At 37.3% G+C, this 21,121-nt stretch overlaps 1 protein-coding gene across 12 annotated transcripts in view; it reads left to right on the forward strand.

Moving 5' to 3' along the window:
• GLIS3 (GLIS family zinc finger 3) overlaps nt 1-21,121 on the forward strand; it is a 441,268-nt gene that overhangs the window by 6,642 nt on the left and 413,505 nt on the right. For 5 of the 12 annotated variants that reach the window (XM_081281071.1, XM_081281074.1, XM_081281072.1 and 2 more), the window contains one exon: nt 6,712-7,197. The exons of 6 other annotated variants lie outside the window; for them this stretch is intronic. In XM_081281071.1, the coding sequence (XP_081137197.1) occupies nt 6,810-7,197 (388 nt within the window). In that variant the 5' untranslated portion in view covers nt 6,712-6,809. Of the gene's footprint in view, nt 1-6,711; nt 7,198-21,121 lie in introns of those variants that run through there. One more of the 12 variants, XM_081281069.1, reaches the window with a different exon arrangement.

Consider the following 21,121-nt stretch of genomic DNA (forward strand, 5'->3'; position numbering starts at 1 on the left):
ACAGAACAAATGACAAAAAATGCTCTTTTTATTTTGCCCTATTTTACTACCTGTGTACATCTTTGTGTGAGGATTTTCTTTTTAAAGAAAAATTCTCCAGCTAGTTACTTTGCTTTTATATTTTTGAAGAAGCCTTTGTGTTGGAAACCATGGCCATGTGGTACTCACTCTCTGCAATTCAGGTAATTAATTCAGTGGTGACATCATAGGGAATGTGTTCATTTTTCCATTTCAAATATTTCATCTCAGGATCTGATGGTTAACTCAATATATTAAGAACACATTTTGAAAAACTCAGTCCTCAAATACAGTTATGTGTTAATTTAAACTTTTTTCTCTTTTGCATTTTAAGAACAGGGTTTTATACAGGGGAGAGGGGTCATCTACTCTCTGCAGTGAGAAAGATCTAAAACTGCTATTCATTTTGATGTTGATTCTGTTAGCCTGTCAATCAGTTATTACTTATTGAACACAATTGATCAATTTGATATTTATCAAGAGGCACAATGACAGCAATGGTAGAAATGTGGCTTTATATTATTTAATTTTTATATCTTATAAAGGTAAAACTTTTAGATCTTTCCCTCAATACATCCCTATTTTGATATTTATTTTTTGTCAATTGTTCAACTCATTCTATGCCTGAAACTGTTCTTTCTAGCTATTTGTGTAGGTAACGAGTTCAAATGCTTTTATAACAGTGGCTATTATTCTGTTTTGACTGTGGCCCACCATAAAATGCAAATTTTATCATAACCCAGAGCACACTGTCTACATACAGATATGAAGACATGTATACTCATAAACAACTGAAATAAAACAATACTTGACCATTAATATACATTGGATATATTATGTTAACTTATATTTTATTCTAGTTGGTTCCATTTCATTAAAAAATGCTTTCCCTGTTGAATAATTGATTCGTGGACCACCAATGGATTACAATCCAGTTTGAAAAACACTGCTGCAGAGAGAGCACTTTGTTAAAAGATTGGTCTAGGAGCTTAGAATATAGTCATACCTAGACAGGGCCAAGGTGTTGTTACCTTTCTGAATTTATTTTTTTAGCTTAAAAATCTTTTTGGTTCAAGTTCATTTTCATTTTGAATGATTTCTTTTGGTTGACCAAGGGAAATCCCTAATCATCCCCCTCTCCTTTGCCATTTTTGGTAGAGCCACAGCTTTCTAGACCTTTCTGTACTCATTGATGAGTTAATGACTGAGGCAAAGTAAGTGAAACACTTCTAAGTAATTACTATTAAAATGAATGACATTTAGTAAACTAGGAGGATATGAGAGTTATATAGGTGTACTGAAGTGTGGAAAGTGGATTCTAAGAGAAGTTATTGAACTTTTAAAATTGCCCTCCAGCAGTATTTTTCTGATGGTTCTGAATTTCTTCCAACAGTCTGTAATCACTATCATTGTGCTGAAGATTCTCAATGCTCCTTCTGAGTTTTAAGTTGGGATGGACTGATTGGAATAAACTTCAGAATTTGACTCAGTCATTTCTCTTCTTCTTTTTCTTCCCCTTCCTTTCTTCTTTCCTGTTCTGTCATATCCAAATTTGCTACCTTTCTTTTTCTTTTTCTTTTTTTTTGTGGTGGTGGAGGTTGAACCCAGGGCCTCATGCATACTAGACAAGCACTGTACCATTGAGCTACACCTCCAGTCCGTACTGCTTATAATTTTAATATCATAGATATTATTTTAAAATTTAAAATGGTATTGCCAGTTGTTTCACTTCAAATATTCAGGAAAGATTTTCAGTTTTGAGGACATTTTATAAAATATAAAAATAAAAATCTGAAAATACATCTATCTCTTATCAGCTAAGGGTTAGAATCCACAAATAAATGAAAGTCAGGATTTCTGTTAGGTGATATCCATAACATTCATTTTCTTTTCTGAAGGGTGTTTGGAAGAATGGTCTAGAATCTCTGGAGGAAACACTAATTTTTAGTTAGTGTAACTAAGAGTGAAACTTCTTCGATTTCATCTTATTGGCAATTGTATTGCTTGAGTAACATCTGTACATCTTGGTGCTCAGAATAAATGTGTCAGTATTTTTATAATTACCAACATTAGACCTTGGGAGCACTCAAGTCAAAAGGTCTATACATTCTAGTTATTAGTTATAAGCTCCTTGCATTTCTGCTCCACACCTCAATTATGAGGAGTTTAGCTCTGTTTTTGTGTAACTTCTTTTGTCAGTTCTGTGAATTTTTCTGTTTCACTGGATAAAGTTATGAGTCCCTAGAAATGATGACTATACCTTGTTGTGGGTTACTTTATTATAACGTGGGACCCTCCACTTTCAATTTAGAAAAATGATATTGTACACATCCAATACATTTCCTCCACAATATCCTCCAGCTCCACAGGCACATGTTTGCACTTTCCTCTTGTTAAAATTGCAGACAAGAATAATTTTGATTTATTGGTGACATCTAATATAGCTGTGTTTATATTGTTGCCAATAAAATGACTTACATGATTGGTTTTTGTTTATACAATCTTTTCTGAGGAGTCAGTCACCTGTGTTAGGACAAGGTACATTCTGCTTATTAAAATGAACTCCTGGGATCTAAGAACATTCAGCTCTATCTGTCCTTGATTGAATTGCAGAATGTGCTTCACACTGTAGCTGTGCATGAGAATAACTTACATTATCTATCAATAGGCTTTCATTTCTATATTCTTCTGGCTACAAAAGCTGTAATAAGAGAAACCCACAGGAATATCACAGGCCTATTAACGATCAAGGCAGCTGAGTTGAAAAGGCTGTGTTAATGAAATTATACAATCATTAATCCAAAGGGGAGGAAAAAGGAGAATCAATAAGAACTCTATTTGAGATGGTTTAGACATAAACACATATATACAGACTTAGGAGAAGTTTCTTTCCTGACCAGTATTTTATGCTTCATTATCAGGTTTTCTGTGCAGAGTAAGAAATACTTGTGGCATAAGGAATGGAAAATGTAACAGAGGCTAAATGTAGCCTAAGGAAATGAAATGATGTATGAAAATTAATAATTAACTGGCTCATCAGATGAATTATGACTCTAGATGAGCCTATTAATGATATTTGCTAAGAAAGAGCCTTTGGCTGTAAATAGACATTATGGAACTTGTGTTTTTGGAATTTTCTCGAATGGATGAGTTAACATTGCTTCCGTTTATTTAATTTCTTAATCCACGAGGAACAGTGCCTGGAACCTTAGGTAGAATGTAGAGTTATGATTTTATATTTTGATTAAAGTCATGCTTTTCCAGAAAATAGTGCAATTTTAAATGGTTTTGTGCCTTAGTTTCCTTAGGGGTTAAGTCATTTCCTCCCTGACCTGATTTACAGGAGTGTGTTTTAAGAGTTTGAAAATGGTCAAGAGGAAAGATTTATTAACTCTCGTGTTGACTCATTAGCTGAACGAACATTTTTGTCCTGCAATCCAATGGAGTATAAAAACATAAATGTGTCAATACACCAGATCTAAAATGTCCTAAATTTATACCTTTTCTTTAGTTTCTTTTTTTTTTTCTCCTTTTTTTTTCTGTTGGGTGGTGGCCTGGGGTAGAGTAGTTGGATGGAGGACAAAAGGAGAAAATGCTGAGGAATTTGATCAAGTTTTTAAATAGAGACTCTTCCCATGGAATTCTACCAGTTAGGTGTTTTTACAAATTAGTTGTGGTTTTATTTTCTTTGCAATGAGTGGACTCATTTTTCCTGGTTAGTGTTGTCTTTCTGCATGCTGCTGGCAGGAGAACCTTCCTGTCTGCTCTTGCTTTGATGGAGCTGGTCGACACTGACATTACTTTTGCTTCTATGTCTCCCCAGTCACCCTAGATTTAAGAGCCTTAGGTGCAGCAGAATCTACATATGTATTCCTGATTACAGTCAGTGGATATTTTAGTTAATCTTTCATACTCCAATTATCTGGAATAACAGAAAGTCAAGAGACCACATGATCATAGTCAACATTTGGGGATGAAATCTCTAAGTCCAGACACATTACAAATGGCTTGCCAGAAATGAAACTCTGGCCTCTTGACTGTTTGAGTGCTCTTTTTAAATTTGACTCTACAAGCATGTGTCCTTAAAAATGAGCAATTTCTTCCTCTTTGGTTACCATGTAGACTTAAAATTTTGTCCTGTTCTTATAGCTTAGCTAAGAAGTATACAACATATTATAATAAGAATAAACAAAATTTATATTTGCATTCTGGTATCTAATGCTTGAAAAAAATCTGTTGGCACATTAATAAGAAGATGAGAATTTTAGGTATATTTTCACATGTAGTTTAGTTTTGTCTTGAGGTCTTGTTCAGCTCACATGCCATTGACCTGTTGCTTTTTCTTCTTGGTATTAGTTACTTTACTTTTTAGCTGCTGCCTTTTCAGTAATAAAATTTAAGTACATCTTCTTGTTGTTTTTACTTTCAACCTAAAGCTATTTAAAACAGGAGTGCAGTTTATAAAAAAAAGAAAATCATTGCAAGTCAGACAGGTGTGAGTGCCTGATACTTAATTAAGTTCTCAGCACTTTAATTATTTTCCCTTCTTGCAGACTCACCTTTTTAATGATCGAACCTAATGCTAAGTATTTACTTAGGTGTTTTTATCCAAATTTTTGATGAGAATTCCTGCTTGTGTATGATCTTCTTGCCAAAAATGACTCCCTTATTTTTAAAAACCTGAAAATGGCCACAGTCTGCAAATCTGCAGACACTTGTCACTTGGATCCTGGTCTTAGTGACTCATATTTCCAGTCATGTTGAACAATTCTTCATTTTCAAAAAAATTGCCAATGTGACATTTTTCATTGCCTTTTCTTTCATTTTTATTGGGTGGATACAAAAATAAGTGATTTCTTTTGTAGGGCTCAGAGCACTCAGAAAACATTATTTTATCAATGAGTCGAGAATAGTTTTATCTGGCAAAGCATGAAGATATTAAATGATTCTTGCTCATGATCAACCAATAAATGAATCAACAGACTGGCTGGGAATACACTTGGATTCTTCTACAGAGTCACAACAAAAAAGGCACTGGAATCTTTCCAGTGTTAAAAAAAATTTTACAACCAGTCTGATATCAGGGTCTATTTCTTAATTTTCCATAAATGAATCATTTAGTTTGGATAACTTGAACTTGTCGGTCCTTCAAAGGGCCTGAAGGGCAGGGGAGGGCAGGAGTGAGACTGGACTTTGAGGAGTACTTTTGAGTGTTTCCTAGGACTGGATGGAAAGGCAGTGTTGAATGTGAGAGACCAGTGGAATTCTTAGCAAAATATAGAATTGGTGAAAATGAGGAAACATTCCAGGTTTTATTTTGTTAATTATTTTTGAAGTTCTTCAAGATAGGCACATATGGTAAATTTTGCAGAAGGTATATGGAACACTTGAATTGAAACTTAAATATATTTGACTTTCTGGAAACTATAAAAGAAAAAAAATTCACCAGAAGTTTTCCTTCCTTACTATTCTTTCCTTGATGACTTAAGGAGTCATTTGTTTTGAAGTGGAGTTGAAAATGTTTGTTTCAGACCTTGAGGAGATCTCACAGCAAAAGTGAGAATCATCCAGTTGAGAACATCTGAATGTTTCTTCTTTATACGCTGTCCTTATTTCTTGTGTTTGTCCAACTTTGGCTTTTTTCCATAACTATCTTGTCAGTATAAAAGACATATTATGAACGTGTCTATCAAACATTTAGAGTAGTGGCATTACCATGGCACTTGGCCACCTCATTGCATACACATTATTCAAGAGAGGGAAGGGCTTTCCTTGATAATTTAGAACAATGGAGAACTGATAGTATCACATATGGATAGATGATGGTGTCCTGTGTTAATGTCAGTCCCTCTCTTGGTTCCTGCATAGGAAACGTCATGAGACTGGACAACGTCCAATACATCTTGCACTGTAAACATACTGGATATCTTACTGTTAGAAGGACTGTTCTTTCCTTGTGCTTTCTATAAGGCATTTTGCACAGCCTTCTCTTTTCTAGGACTTCAGTGGAAGGTTAGAGTATTGTGTTGGTTTTATTTCTGTTCTTGTAATGTAGGATCCATATAGAACCAAAATTCTAATGCTTCTGTGAATGTTTGAATATAAGGATTTATGAAACCTTTGCAATATTCTCAAGCCCAGAATTTAATCTTTTGTAAATTGAGAGATTGTGAAAAGATTGCTCTTAGACTGAAGATCAGAGGTGGTGTAATATTCCTATTATCTAGTATAGAGGCCTTGTCTGCTTTGTGTTTGTTTACCAGGAACTTTGTAGCATTTGTCTCATAGCTCAGGAAGGTGATGCTTTTGGATTTTCTAAAAACCACTGTACAAAAGTGAACTAGTATGGACAGATCCTTCAGGCAGCAAGATAAGTTTCATTTTTCAGGCTGGCACCAGTTGATTGGTCATAGTTGCCAAGCACTGTACTGAGAAGGGCTCACTGGCAAACAAAACAAGGTAGTGATCCATAGTCCATATCTACCATGAATACAGAAGGGGAGAGTACCTGCCAATGAGCCATGTATTTGATGAACTTCATTCTACAAAAAAGGGTCATTTTGCTAAGAGGGCTTCTTTTCTTCCTGATATGAATGCTACAGAGGTTAAAATGCTACAGAGGTTAAAAACTCTTCACTGTACTTTATTTTTATTTTTACTTTAAAAAATGCCCGCATTTATTTTTTTAAACAGGCTTATAACCCACACCATGGATAACTTATTGGACTTTGCCTGAAAGGAGTCATTAGTGCCATTGGATATTTGACCATCCTGGCCACAGGTTTTTCAGAATGAATGGAAGGTCATGCAGCATGAGTCTCCACCGGACATCAGGAACCCCACAGGGGCCTGGGATGGTCAGTGGCCAACATATTCCTCCCATCCGAGCCCACTCGGGGACTCCTGGCCCCTCGTCCTGTGGCAGCACACCAAGCCCTGCTATTGGAAGCCTTGTTAACAGCCTCCACCTCAAGATGCCCTCAGGAGGAGGGATGGTTCCTCAGAACACCCTGACTGAGAGCTCTGTCCACCTGCCTGCCCTGAGCCCCAGGAGACAAGTGCTCACCAATGGGAAGCCACGATTCCAGGTCACCCAGGCTGGAGGCATGTCAGGGTCACACACTTTAAAGCCAAAGCAGCAAGAGTTTGGAAACCCTTTTTCTCCAAATCCTGGGAAAGGTAGGATTGTCTTTCTGGGATCTTTTAAAAAATGGAAAGTTTTTCTCCCCCAGTCTCTTTCCTGCCAAAAAATTAGGAAGATAGATAATTCAATCTCAGGGTCAAAGTTCATGGTCTCATAATGATATATAAGTTTGCTGGGTAAAGGGGCTTGTGTCTGTTGGGGTAGATGCTGGGCACATGTGTGATATACCTCATTGGACTGTGAAATAGAGTGGAAAGTAGAATAGAAAGATTCAAAATATGGAGATAGGGTGGGTGGTGGTGGCAGAAGGGCCAGAGAAAGATTAGAAAGATCCTGTCCTCAGATACTTATAGCTGTGCCCTGGCTCACTGGCGGCTCTATTCTACAGGCCATGGGTGATGAGACAGGCGACTGGAACTGCCATTTATGTTAGTGTTAGAAGTGCTCGAAGAAAGGTGGTGTTTGGAAGGAGAAGGATTAAAAAAGGAGGAATATTTTAACAACCAATAAATGACGAATCAGTAACTGTAAATGATAAGAAAAATTATTTTAAGAGCAAAACCTATAATTTTGAATATATAGCTAGTAACAGGAAGAAAGCAAGCTGGAAGAGCATAGTGAAAAGATGTGTTTGGTACTTGTGGAGAACTAGAAAATGATTAATTTGAAATATAGAGAGCGAATGTACTTTTATCTTAATAGTGTTTGAATTACCATATATTTTAAACTAAAGAATAATTGTTGGAGAATAGCAAATTATTTGAATGACACACTCTTTCTAGAAATTGATGTTGACTTAATGAAATTACATTGCAGATTGTACGTATATTTAGGATAAAAAGAGAAAGACCATGTATCCCGTGTAAATTACAGCTTTGCTATGTAAAATAACAATTATATATTCCTTAAGGTATTTCAGCATTTAGTCGTAAGGTTTTTATTAAAAGTACTCACATCATCAAATAGAATTAAGAGCCTCGTTCTGAATAGCCACTCACTCAGTTAATTAAGGTGAATAATGATTTATATCAGGCAAGTAGCCAAAGAGTTGTTTGTCTTAGTGTCTGTGAATTTGTACACAGACACTAAGCAAAGCACAACACCAAATACACATGTAGTTTTTTATTTTCTTCTTTTCATTTTTTTAAAAATTTATTTATATTTGGTCTAGATTTGGTTTTGAGTTGTTTTATTTCTTAGTGGTACTGATATTTAGTATAGGAAAAAGTTTCCCTGGGGGCTATATCCACAATAACTCTGTCATTGTTAGGTTGCTATGTTCATTGCATGGCAAGTTAATTCCTTAATATCAAACTGCAGCGTTTGGGTTTTCAGGGGCTGAGGCCCAGTAAAATCTTTCAGCTCATGCTTGACTAGTCAACTGTAACTTGCTTTCATAGGTACTTGTGTTTATAAACCTGACTGACAATAATAATGGTGATAATATTAATAACTTGAATTTATTAAAGTATAACTTAGCATGTGTCAGGCAGCATGTAGAGTGCTTTCCAGTACATAGTCTGAGTTATTCCTCACAACAGCCCTCAGTTGTATACTATGGCTGATCTACCGATAAGGGCACTAGGTCTGGAAAGAATAAATAACTTCAAGGGCACCAGCCAGCAAGGAGTTTGGGAATATTGCTTTGATGGTGACCAGACATGGCTATAATTATAATCATGGTGAAAAAATGCTTCAGATACTTAAGTGATAGTGAACTCTCAGGGTCAATACACCTTGGAATGCATATTAAAAAAAAATAGTGCTGCTTCCTGCTTCTCTTCCTGTGAGCTTTGTGGCTCCTTGCTCAGCTTGCTAGCTTATAGTACATGTTTTGGATTGAAATGGTTGGGGTGTGCATGGGCACAGGTAAGGAACTGAAGATACTCTGTTATTCTTCTTCCTGGCTTTACAGCTTGGATACCATCAGTGGTCTGGATGATGCCAGAAATAGCTGAATGTGTCCTTTTTGAATCTTGGTTGACAATTCCAAAATTAAGTCAGTAACTGATTATCTGGGACTGTTTGAACTTCATCGGTCATTTATTCAGCAAATAATTATTGAGCATATATTTTGGATGAGCTACTGTTCTGGAAATACAACAGCCAATAAAACCTAGTCCTTGTCCTCAGGCTGGTGGAGGATTCAGGCAAATATATGGACAGTTAAAACAGAGTAAGGGTTCTGAAAGAGTGTATGGCAACTGTTGAGAGAGATTTCTGGTCTGTGCTTAATAGGAGGATCTAGGAGGAGAGTAAGATATTTAGGTAGACACCTACAGAGTGAGGAGCCAGTCTTGTAATTGTACAGTGTATGTCCTCTGTGTGTGTGTGTGTGTGTGTGTGCACATGCATACGTACGTGACACATGTATGTGTGGAGGGGGCTGTCTAGAAATTGTTCTGGGCTGGGAGAAAAGCACATTCAAAACCTGGGGCATTTCATAAACTTTTACCTAGTTCTACATGGGTTTAGTGTACAGAGACTGGTAAGAGATGAGTCTGGAGAGGAATAAGTAGAAGGCAAGTGAAGGATTATGAATGACATGCCAAGGAGTTTGGCTGTTATCTCCTAGGACACTGGTGGAACATGTGACTCTGTGGGACTATTAATTGGGGCTTTCCAGATAAAACAAAAATAATAGGATGTATATTTATATCCATGTGTGTATATATACATGTGTGTGTATATACTTACATACATTTATCTAAATTAAAAGATAAATTTATTAAATTTATTAAAAAAGATAAATTTATTTATATAAATGTATATAAGTGAATATAGAGAGATTTATTATAAGGAATTGGCTTACAGGATTATGGAAGCTTGCAAGTCCCTAAATCTTCAGGGTAGCTTGGCAAACTGAGACCCAGGAGAACAGATAGTTATTCTAGTCTGAGTCTGAAGGCCTGAGAACTAGGAGAGCTGATGGTGTAGTCCTTGGTCTAGCATGCCCAAGACCAGGAAGAGCCAGTGTTTCGCAAGTTTGAGTCCAAAGGCAAGAAAAAAGTTGATGTTGGATAAGACAGTGCATCCTGTGAGCCTGAAGAGTGGTTGTACTAACTTTTAGGAAGGTAGTGGAGCTGTGTACAATTTCATCCACCTAAAGATTGTCACACAGATGAGCATCTGACTTGAAGGAGAGAATCACCAAGGAAGCCTTATGAGAAGTATTCATCTGGCAGGGGAATATTTATAGTACTTAAGGAGTAAAATCTGCTCCACTGGAATGCAAATAACAATAGTTTTAACATCATATAGTGTGTTCTCAAATAGTGCATTAAGGTCACTGGTGTGGTACAGAGAACTTGAGCATAAAAAACATTTTATATTTTGAAAGGAATATAAGATGCATGACATCTTTTGAATACCAGGCAAATTACTAGCTTGAGGAGATTGATAGTTTCAGTAGTAAATTTTACTGTGTTCCTTACATAAGTTATTTCTTAAGTAAAATTAATACTTTGTTTCTGAATATTTTATAAAGTTTAATCTTGCCTTATGTTATTTTGTATTATGTTCTATTAGAGTATATTTTATTCTATTCATCAGCCCCTTTATTTCTTTCCTTTTGGTGAGGTTTTATCTTTGCAAAGATACATTTTCCATAGTTGCAATTATTAAAAAAATAGCAAGTACTTTGTACACCATCTTCATGGTAGCATTATCCATGTAGCCAAAAGATAGAAGCAAGGATCCATTACTGGATTAAAGGATAAGTATAATATGGTATAAACATGCAATGGAATATTAATCTTTAAAGGGAAGGAAATTCTGACACATGCTACAACACAGAAAACCCTTGAGTAAATTATGCTAAATTAAATATCCACATCAAAAAAGGGCAGATAGTGTATGCTTTATTTTATAGGGAGTTCTTAGAAGAATCAAATTCATAGTGACAGAAAGAAGGTGCTTGCATAAGGGCTTGGGGAAGGGGGAATGAGGGGTAAGTGTTTGATGGCTACCAAGTTTCAGTTGGGAGAATGAGAAAATTCTGGCAATGTATGGATAATGGTGATAGTTATACAACAATATGAATGTATTAACCTGATCTGTACAGTTTTCACAGGACTCCCATACAGTTCTCCCACTTTAATTAGCCCGTCATCATATAAGCTATTTCTTAAGTAAAATTCATTATTTCTGAATAGTTTTTAAAGTTTGATCTTGCCTTACATTATTTTGTGTTATGTTCTATTATAGTATATTTTATTCTACTTTTAAGCCACCTCTTTTTCTTTCAAGTGCATGGTTAAAATGGTAAATTTTCATGTTTTGTATATTTTACCACAATTGAAAAAGTAGCAAGTATTAAGTGACAATCAGTATGAGCAGGAAATGATGAGGATGGCATGGCGATGTCCAATCTTACTCCAAGGTGTGAGTAGTGTAGAGTGCACAATTGGAACACATATCTCATTAGCAATTGAAATTATTTAGGAATAAAATAATAACATTACTTTTAATTTATGTGTATTACTTTTTTCAAACAGTTGTTAGTACATAAAGGCCATTAAGTGTGGACACCTAGCTAACTTAATACATGCAATTGTTAGGTGTTTCTTTTGGCCTAGGGGCACTGTGAAAAAATTCCCAAGACACTAAGAGCATTTGGGAACCTTTGTTATAGGACTTGGTGATTTTTCTCATACAAAGAGAAGGCTGGGGTGGGTGCTTGTTGCGAATGGTTGGCAGCTCGGCTGTGTCAGGTCCGGGATCACAGAGTTTTCCATAGTCTTGGTTGCACAGTGGTTGCCTCACTCCAGCCCTGCCTGGAGTCTGCATTCTGAGAAGAGCAAAAGAGGAAGGAAGAAGGACAAAGGCCAAAAGACAAAAGGACAGTTCTCCCCTAATTTGTCCCCCTTCAAACAGTTTGCTCTCCCCTATTTAATTAGCTGTTCATTACATAAGCTATTTCTTAAGTAAAATTCATGCTTTGTTTCTGAATACTTTATAAAGTTTAATCTTGCCTTATGTTATTTTGTATTATGTTCTATTAGAGTATATTTTATTCTATTTATCAGCCACCTTTATTTCTTTGAAGTGCATTGAACCCCTTGAAAGTAAATTGTAGACACTGTAACAGCCCCCTGGCCCCACAACCCCTGATTCCTAGGCAGGCATCTTCATGTTGCATAACCAAAAAATATTCATCATAACCAAGGAATTTAACTGATACAATAGTATTATTTATATAAAGTTCAAATATAGTCCATATCAAATTAATTTTATATTATTTTATTCCATTGATTGTTTAGAAACTATTTTCTTTTTCCACTTGGTCATCTAAATGTTCTTTATATGTATTTTTTTTTTTTTGTGACCAGAATTGAATCAAAGATCATGTGTTGTATTTGGTTGTCATCTCTGTGGTCTTATTCTACAGCAGCACTCTTCCTCTGCCTTATTTTTTTGTGTTTCATGACAAAATATGTTGGTATTTTTAAAGGTTTACGTGGTGGATCCTCTTGTCATATAGTCTAGTTTGTCAGATTATTTGTTGGAGATTGCATTTAGGTTAACCATGTTGGGCAAGAAGCCTATATAGGTGATTTGTGAACTACCCGCTGCATTAAACCTAGAAGCACTAAATACTTCTTTGTCCTGGGATTTGTGATGCTACATTTGATTGCCTAGTTAAAGGGATGTTACCAGATCACCACATTGTGAAGGACACTTTCCCTTTCAAAATTAATCAGTAATTCGTATTTGAATACCCTGTTCTCTAGCAATCTTCATAGCTTCCATTGCTGACCCTTGTCTGAATCAGTTCTACCTTGGTGATTGCTAATAGTGAATTCCTTCTTTTATTATTTCCTCTGTGTTTATTAGCTGATATTATGCTAGAAAGAAGAGTTTCTCTGCCCCAGTTTTGAGAATTGTTATAGACATATGGATTCTCTTTTTAATAATTTACTGTGCTATCTTTTGTTGCTATCATTGTTTTGGTGTCTGAATTGTCCCAAATTTGGCCAGAGGGAGCCTCTTGAAGTGAGTTCCTGTGTCCTTTTAACATGTTCCTATTAGGCATTACCTTGCTTTCAGGCATAACAAGATGTTCTAGGCTCAATTGTACTTCTCTGCCCCAGACCTGACTGAAATCATTAATTTTTGTGAGGGAATGGTATTTGGAAAAAAAGTGTGAAAGATGTGCTTACTGGGACATCTTTAGATGTAGAGCCTTACTGACTGTAAGATGCCATTGCTTCTAAGCCCTTTCCGCAAACTGTTATGAAATATATTATAAAAAGATAATGCGTTCTAGGGCTGGGGTTGTGGCTCAGCAGTAGAGCGCTCACCTGGCATATGCAAAGCCCTGAGTTCAATCCTCAGCACCAAATACAAATAAATAAAATAAAGATATTGTGTCCAATTACAACTAAAAAAAAAAAAAAGAAAGAAAAAAAAAAAGATAATGCGCTCCAGTTAAAAGGCAAAATGAGAGTTTTTCCATACCTCTGCATCTTATAGTCAGCACAAACCCTGGTTCCCAGCAACCTCAGTGTATATTTAATTTGTTCTGTCCTACAATAGAGGAAAGGGCTACTTTTAGCTCAACATTTATAAGATAGTAGAAATTAGTTTTAAAATTGATTGCTTACTCCATGTAAATTTTTAATGCTGTGAGATAAGAGTGCTCCTCTTTATCTGAGCCACTGTGTGAGCATGGGAGACATTCTGTAGTTGGCAGCCTACTGGCCTTGCTAGGATTTGTGGGCAAATGATCCCAGTTATGTTGTACCAATAATAGCATTTCCCCCTACTTCCTGTTCCAACAGTTACTCACTGTAATTAGACTGGTAGGAATGCATTTTTCAAAGCATCTGGGAAATCAGTTTTATGATCCCCACTTTAAGCACATTTGACACAACTATTTAAATATTTAAGACAATTCTACATTCCTAGTACCCCGAGGACTATATAATTGGGAAGATTTTCATTATAAAGGTTTTTATTTTACCTCAGGGGCCCTGACATTTCTTGTTGGGCTCTGCTGTCCTTGGAGACAAAGGGAGTTAGTTATTCATTAGCGCTTGTGGGTTATTCATTATTGTTGGTCAGAAAAAAAAAAAAACAGAATAATATCAACAAAGCACACCAAACTAATTGGGATTAAAAAACTCTTTTGTGTCACTTAAGTGTGGTGTGTACATCTTGTAAAGACCTGGTTTAAGAAAGATAATGTATTGTGTGAGACTGGGAGGTCTAAAAATTAATGTACATTAAATAATACATCAAGTTTTTTATTTTTAACTGTTTGTGGCTGGCTAATTCAGTTGGTTTGTAATCTGGACCTAAAGTTAGTGTTTTGATTCCTCAGTAGGTCAGTGAACCTCCTGTTTTTCTCCTACTGCCACATCATAAAACTTAAAATACTGCCACTGATTTAAAATGTAGCATTCCTTCAATTATGTTTATTCCTGGAAAAACAACAGACAATGAAAGAAGCCTGCTAACAGCAGTGTGTACACCCTATTGAATGTAGCCATATTAGAATCTGCAAGAGTAGCAAATGGGGCCCCATATGTGGGGAGAGATACAGTTAAGATATTAGCAAAGAATGTTGGGGCAAAATATTTGGCTGCTTTTTTTTTTCCACTTTGGCTTTTTAATCATTTATATTTCCTTGTACTTCCAATGCGGCTTCCTGCAGAATTAGAGCAAATAAAGTTAATATTCCATAAATGGTTCCCAAAATAACCAAACCAGCCAGAGACCAAAGGCATTATTCCTATTGAGGTGGCCAGAGTTTTCATTTGGTCTTGCCAACAAGGCAGGTGAAACACAATGTTTACTTCTGTTTACTCCCTGAGCTATACAGGGTCTACTTTGTGTGATTTATTGATGCTGGGTGTAAATCAAATTGATGATGGATTTCCAAGTAATGCTGAATGGTAGGCACGATTTGTTCTGGTTATAAAAGAGGTTTGTCAGTCTGGTAACATTCCACCTTTAAAAGAATACAGTGCATTCCATTAACAACCTCCTCCCTCCCCCCATGCTACAGGACTTGAAACTGAAATGTAACATCCATTAGTCACCTATAGCATTTTTAAAGGTTGTTAGACAGGAACAGCCTTGGACTTGCATAGTATTTTGTAGTTCACAAACTTTCCTGTTTATTTTTCCCTGTGATATGATCGAAGGCACCATTCTTTTTGGTAGGGTGTTAATTGGCTCCATATTGGAAATTAAGAAACTGAGGTTCAGTTTGTTGGCCACCTCATTCTTTATGTACTGTAGAGTTTACCTCGAAAGAGGAGTCTGATTTGAGATCTCATACTATAGGAGTTCTGAGAAACCTTGGCCACCCTCTAGCCATTTGAATTTAACATTGCTACCATTCCTGAGAGAGTACGCCTTTAAAAATGCAAACCACTGAGCCATCATTCTCATGAGAGAAATGGGCCCTTGCTCCTGTTGTGGACATTGTGACTTGATGGATTCCAATAACTGGCCCCTCTGGAACCTGGAGAGCACTGTCTGCTTGGTAAGGAGCCTTTGTGTTATGGCCACGTGAGTGACAGCAGTGTATGCATGAGTACTTTGTGCCTCTGTCTGTATGGTCTCTATACCCAGGCAGGTGGATGGAATGAATGTGAATAGATTTTGTTGCTTCTGACTCACCACATTATAAAGACACAATGGATGGGGATGTGTATTTAATACATATTTTTCCTCGATGCCTTATTTGAATAATGAAAGAAGCAGAAGGTCTATAATTGGCTCTGACATAAAAACAAGTTAAAAGATGAATCTTGTGGGGTATAGGTTCTTGTAATTCAACTCTAGCCAGAGGACCAGTAGTCTTTGCCTCCTCTAAGCACTGGTGAGAAATGCACAGTCTCAGCGCCACCCTAGACCTACTGAATAAGAACGTGCATTTTAAGAAGATCCTAGGTGATTCATGTGCTCTGGATTGGCTTCATGAACTGTGTGATCAGCGACTTCACAGGGTCCGAAGCTTAGAGAGATGCTCTGCACTTGGGGTTTAATCTTCTGTGGTTGCTGTCTTGTTATTCTTATTAATTTTATCTTTGAATCAGTGTTTTATAAGCAGTCTGATGGGACACTGGAACATTCAAGGGGTGGGCCTTTGAGTCTCAGTTCATGTGTGGTCCCACGTGCCAGGATGGCCACTGGGTTCCTGCCCCCTCCAGGTGTCCACTGCTACTTTCTTCCCCGAGCAGAGATCAAGGCATGGATGGGAGGAGTGTCTCATAGGGCCTGTTGTAGTTGAGGCTCTGGATACCTTACAAGGTCTGCACCTAGTTAGTGTGGAAGAAATCCAGTGCTAAATAGCAAATTTAAAAGTATCCAGTAAGTCAGGAGAGAGGCCTAGAAGAAGAAAGAAAACTTTTTTTCTTACTTTTTCAACAAGAGACCCAGCATTTTCACTTTGCACTGGTCCTTACAAATTACATAGCTGACCTTGCAAGTGCACATTGAACTTGGAGAAGCACTTCTTTACAGAAAAAGCAGGGATGCTAGACTCAGAAGACTCATATTCCAGTCCAGTTTTGCTGGAGTGTGATCTTGGCAAGCCATTTGGCCTCCCTACCTCAGTTTCTTCCTCTGTAAAATGGAGGTAACATCTTATCCTTATTGCCAAGTGGGTGTTATAGGCAAAGGGCATACCTGGCTATGTGTCCTTGAATAGTAACATGACCAAGCATCTCTTTGGCTTTGGTTTCATGATGCTGATAAATAGAGTGGGACATTATAGCGTGAGGGAGTCAGGATGGAGATGGAGGACAGGGTTCAAACTGGGGCAAGGCCAAAAACCAAGTCTTCACATCCATGAGAGTGGATAGAAAGTGACAGTTAAGAAGCCCAGAAAGGCTGGGGTTGGGGATCTTGGGTACTTATGAGGTTGAGTGTCCTTTGACAACCTTTGAGCCATATGGATTGGCTTTCCAGGTTGTTACCCACTTGTATGCAAGTCTCTGGTGCATGATGGTAGAAGAAGAAATGGTACTTGTGTTTAAGGATTAGATGGTAAATGTGAATGTACAGTTTAAACTGCAAAAAGCAGGGGCTGTTAGTAGTGTGGTTGTCCCTTGATTACAAACTGGTGTGGGACTGTATGTGTCTGCTGACCACAGGACCTGTTGCTGCACGAGAGGGCTTATCTACCACCCTCTTCATTCATGTGGCTAGTCCTCCGGAAGAGAGGTCTGCAGCTTAGTTATGACTCCTAAGGCTGGACAGTATGAAAAGCTTCTTGATGTGTATGTTTAGAGCTCCAAACACTACATTTTCACAGTTTGCTGCAGAAACTAGAATGAAAAAAATATCTAAACCATAACAAATAAGCATTGAGCTAAAAGAAAATATTTTAGAAGTTGATTTCCCATCTAAAGGTTTTGCTTGATTTAGGGCAAGCATATCATTTATTATCACTTTCAAAAATGATAATGGATCTTCTTAATAATTATGCCCAGAACTATCCTGGACAGACTGGAATGCATGATTACCCTTGTATTTAGGGGACAAGTTGGATTGCATTTAGATTCAGACTCTTACCTAATTGCCTACTTAACAGGATTGGCCTGATATAAGTCAATGTCAAAATTACCTCTTGGGACCAGTGAATGATTATTAGTATATTATTATGTATAACACATAAATTTCTGGTTGTTTTAGGATTGAAAATAAACTAGCTAGCAATTATTTAGGACTTTTTATGCTCTAGAACTGTGGTGAACTTTATATAGCCTAACATAATCCTCCACAACCTTATGAAATATCCCTGTTGAAAACATGAGAAAAGAGAGGCTTACAAAGATTAACAAGCTCACCCAGGAACACCTAGTAGAGGAGCTGAGCATTTAAACCCATGACTCCAGAGCCCTAAATATCACTCACTATAAGATGTTGTTTTGTTTTCTTGGTGCATAGATTTTAACTCAAAAGGTTGGGCTCTTAGCAATTGAGAATAATTTCCTGAAAGATACATTATGTCCAGCAGAATTTCTACTATATGTGGTGGGGTAGAGTCTGGTATATGTTTATTTTGAAAAGTAGAGCAAGCTGAAACAGAAAAACAGCTGCCAAGTAAATTGTTGCAGGTGTTTTGTGTCGATTTGTATTAAAAGTGCCCCTTGTTATTTGCTTAAAATAGTGACTTTGATGCAATAAGATAGATCACTAGAAAGGAAAGATAGAGAAATGGCTAATTTTTGGGCCTTACTCTGGGCTAGTTGGTGCACAGCCAGCAAAGCTGCTCAGCCACATAACTAGGGCACAAACCTGCAAGGCCTCTCATAAAAACCCCATGTGTCATTAGATTAAGAAACCTAAGTCTTGAAAAGATGAAGTGAGTTAGCAGTGTCACATGGCTAATGTGTGGCAAAGCTGGGAACTGAATCCAGGCTTGGTGTGAGCCTTGTTCCTGGTGGCGTCATGGTGAGCTGAGCAAGAGAGCAGTGCTTCCTGCTGCATCACACTGGTTTCCCAAGTACCTTGTTCAAGACTCTCAGAACCACTGTGCTAGCTTCTGTAAAAGGGGGTTTGTTATAAAAGGAAGCAGAGGTATCTTATGGTATCCAAGAGGAGGCTTTACAACTAGATCTTCTGAGAGACTATCAGCACATGATACCTCCTCACACTTCTCTTTGGGCAACGTGATCTGTTATCTCTGCTTCTTTTTCCACTTCATTCCTTTTCTTGCAGATTGCTTTTTCCATTCCTTAGTATCTGTATTAGTCAGACCTCTCTAGCGTAACAGGACCAATGGGGGGGGGGGGTCGCATGAATGCAAGAGGGAGAGCATGAGCGAGCCAGTGCAGTTGGTAAGCTGCGGTTGGCAAGCTGTAGACCCAGGAGAGCCATTGGTATAGTGTTCCAGTCTGAATCTGAAGGCAGAAGATGACCAATGTCCTAGCTCAAAGATGGGCTGAGAGAGCAAATTCATTAGGTTACAAAAAATTTGCCCTCTGTCTCTGGTCAGACTCTCCATTGTCTTCTCAGCTTGTATGCTCTCATGAAGCAAGCGCCATGTTGGAAAGACCCATGTGGTAAGCAACTGAGGCTGACTTCTGTGTGGTGGAGTATGGGCTGGTATATGTTTATTTTGAAAAGAACAGTAAGATTTTGTCCAGAAATCTTGGAGCAAATGAACTCTGCCATTAATCACATGAACTTGGAAACAGATGCTTCCCCCTTTGAGCCTTCAGATGAGGCTCTAGCTATAGCTGACACCTTGATCAAAGCCTATGTGATACCCTGAATCAGAGGACCCAGCTAAGCCTTGCTCATTCCTGACCATAGAGACAGAGATCCTAGAACAATATAGACTTAAGCCACTAAATTTGTGTTATTTGCTATGTAGCAATAGATAAAGAATACACTTATTGTCTTGGTTTTCCTCTCTTTTTAACTAGAAAATTTTGGGGTTTTCTTTCTTTAAGCCACACTTCTCATACAATATGTGTAGATGACAGAGTCTGTATGGGCAGCATAGAGGATGTTGGTGGTCATCGTTGGCTGAGAACAGGTGATCTTAGCTCAGGTGGAAGAATTAAAACTAGATATTAAGAAGAGCTTCCTTTGAATGTTTCAGGTGAAGGTTTATAGTTTCAGATGAGTTCCCTTTTCTATCAATTTTAATGGTAAGGGGTGATTCTGTGCATTGTGAGAGCTTGGACTAAAAATCCATCCAGTGGTATATCCAGTAGGGTTCTGTCAGGAAGGAGGAAGGTACTCTAGTTATTTAACATAGAAAATTAAATCTCAGAAATATGTTCAGCAGATAATGAAGACTGAAATCTCTCTCTCTCTCTCTCTCTCTCTCTCTCTCTCTCTCTCACACACACACACACACACATACACACACACACATGATAACTGTAAGGTTAATTCATAGACAGTGACTCCAGGAACAGCTCCCACCTAGGGTTGGAGGATCACAGGGAAGAGGCTGGAAATTACCAGAGCCTGGAGTCTTGGAGCTGAGACCCAGCCAGTACCCTGAAGAGTTGGGACCAACTGCTCTTCTAGCCACTCTTTCAGAATCAAAACAACAGGTATGGGCTCCTTTTCTGTGAAGCATCACTGCAGATCCTGGAGTACTATATGAGGATGTCAAATCAATAATGATTCCCAAAGCAAAATTCAGGGTTATACCAGTGACTAGTTGGACATTTTCCACCATCTATTGTGGTTATTAAATTGCATAACATAAAAGGACTAGTTAGTTCTAGGCAAAGTATACTAACCCATACTGTTGAATATCTTTCAAAATGCTTTGTGCCAATTCAAGTTTGTACATTTGAAGAGTTCAAAACAAACCCAGAAAAATAAACAAAGTGAGACCTCAAATTCCTTTTCATGACTTCTTTATCATTTTAATCAAATTTGAAAGGATAAGGTAGTTATCATTACATAAGATTTATGATATGGTAAATGTTATTATCAATGTTTGATATTTTATGTTTTCAGGTATAAGTGTCACACATATTGCAGTTAAACTGCCCCAAAACCCAATGAGGTGATTACCATTTTGCTAGTTGTTGTTGTTATTTATAATTGCTCCCATTTTTCAGATGAGTAAATTAAGATGTAGTTGAGTAATTTTCTTAAGGTCACATAGCTAGTAAGTGGCAGAGCCAGGATATGAACCAGTTAATTGGCTCTAGAGTATATGCCTTCAGACACTACAACATAGTATATTTGGTACATAAGAAATCCTGTGTTCTTATTTAGTTATGGATAGATGAATGGATAGATAGCAAATCCTACCATTTCTTCAGCAGTGATATAATGAAGTAGAAATAGTAGATTGGTAAGTCAGAGGATGAGGCTAAAAATGTAGGTTTCTTTGGGATTCTAAGGGAGTCACATTAGTAATCTAGACTCTTTGTAAAATGAAAAAGTTGAATGAAATGATTTCAAAGATTCAGGGTTGGGGTTGTGGCTCAGCAGTAGAGTGCTCACCTAGCATGTGTGAGGCCC

Source organism: Spermophilus citellus (assembly GCF_964194105.1).
Source record: "Spermophilus citellus genome assembly, chromosome: 2".
In the NCBI taxonomy this organism is placed as follows: domain Eukaryota; kingdom Metazoa; phylum Chordata; class Mammalia; order Rodentia; family Sciuridae; genus Spermophilus; species Spermophilus citellus.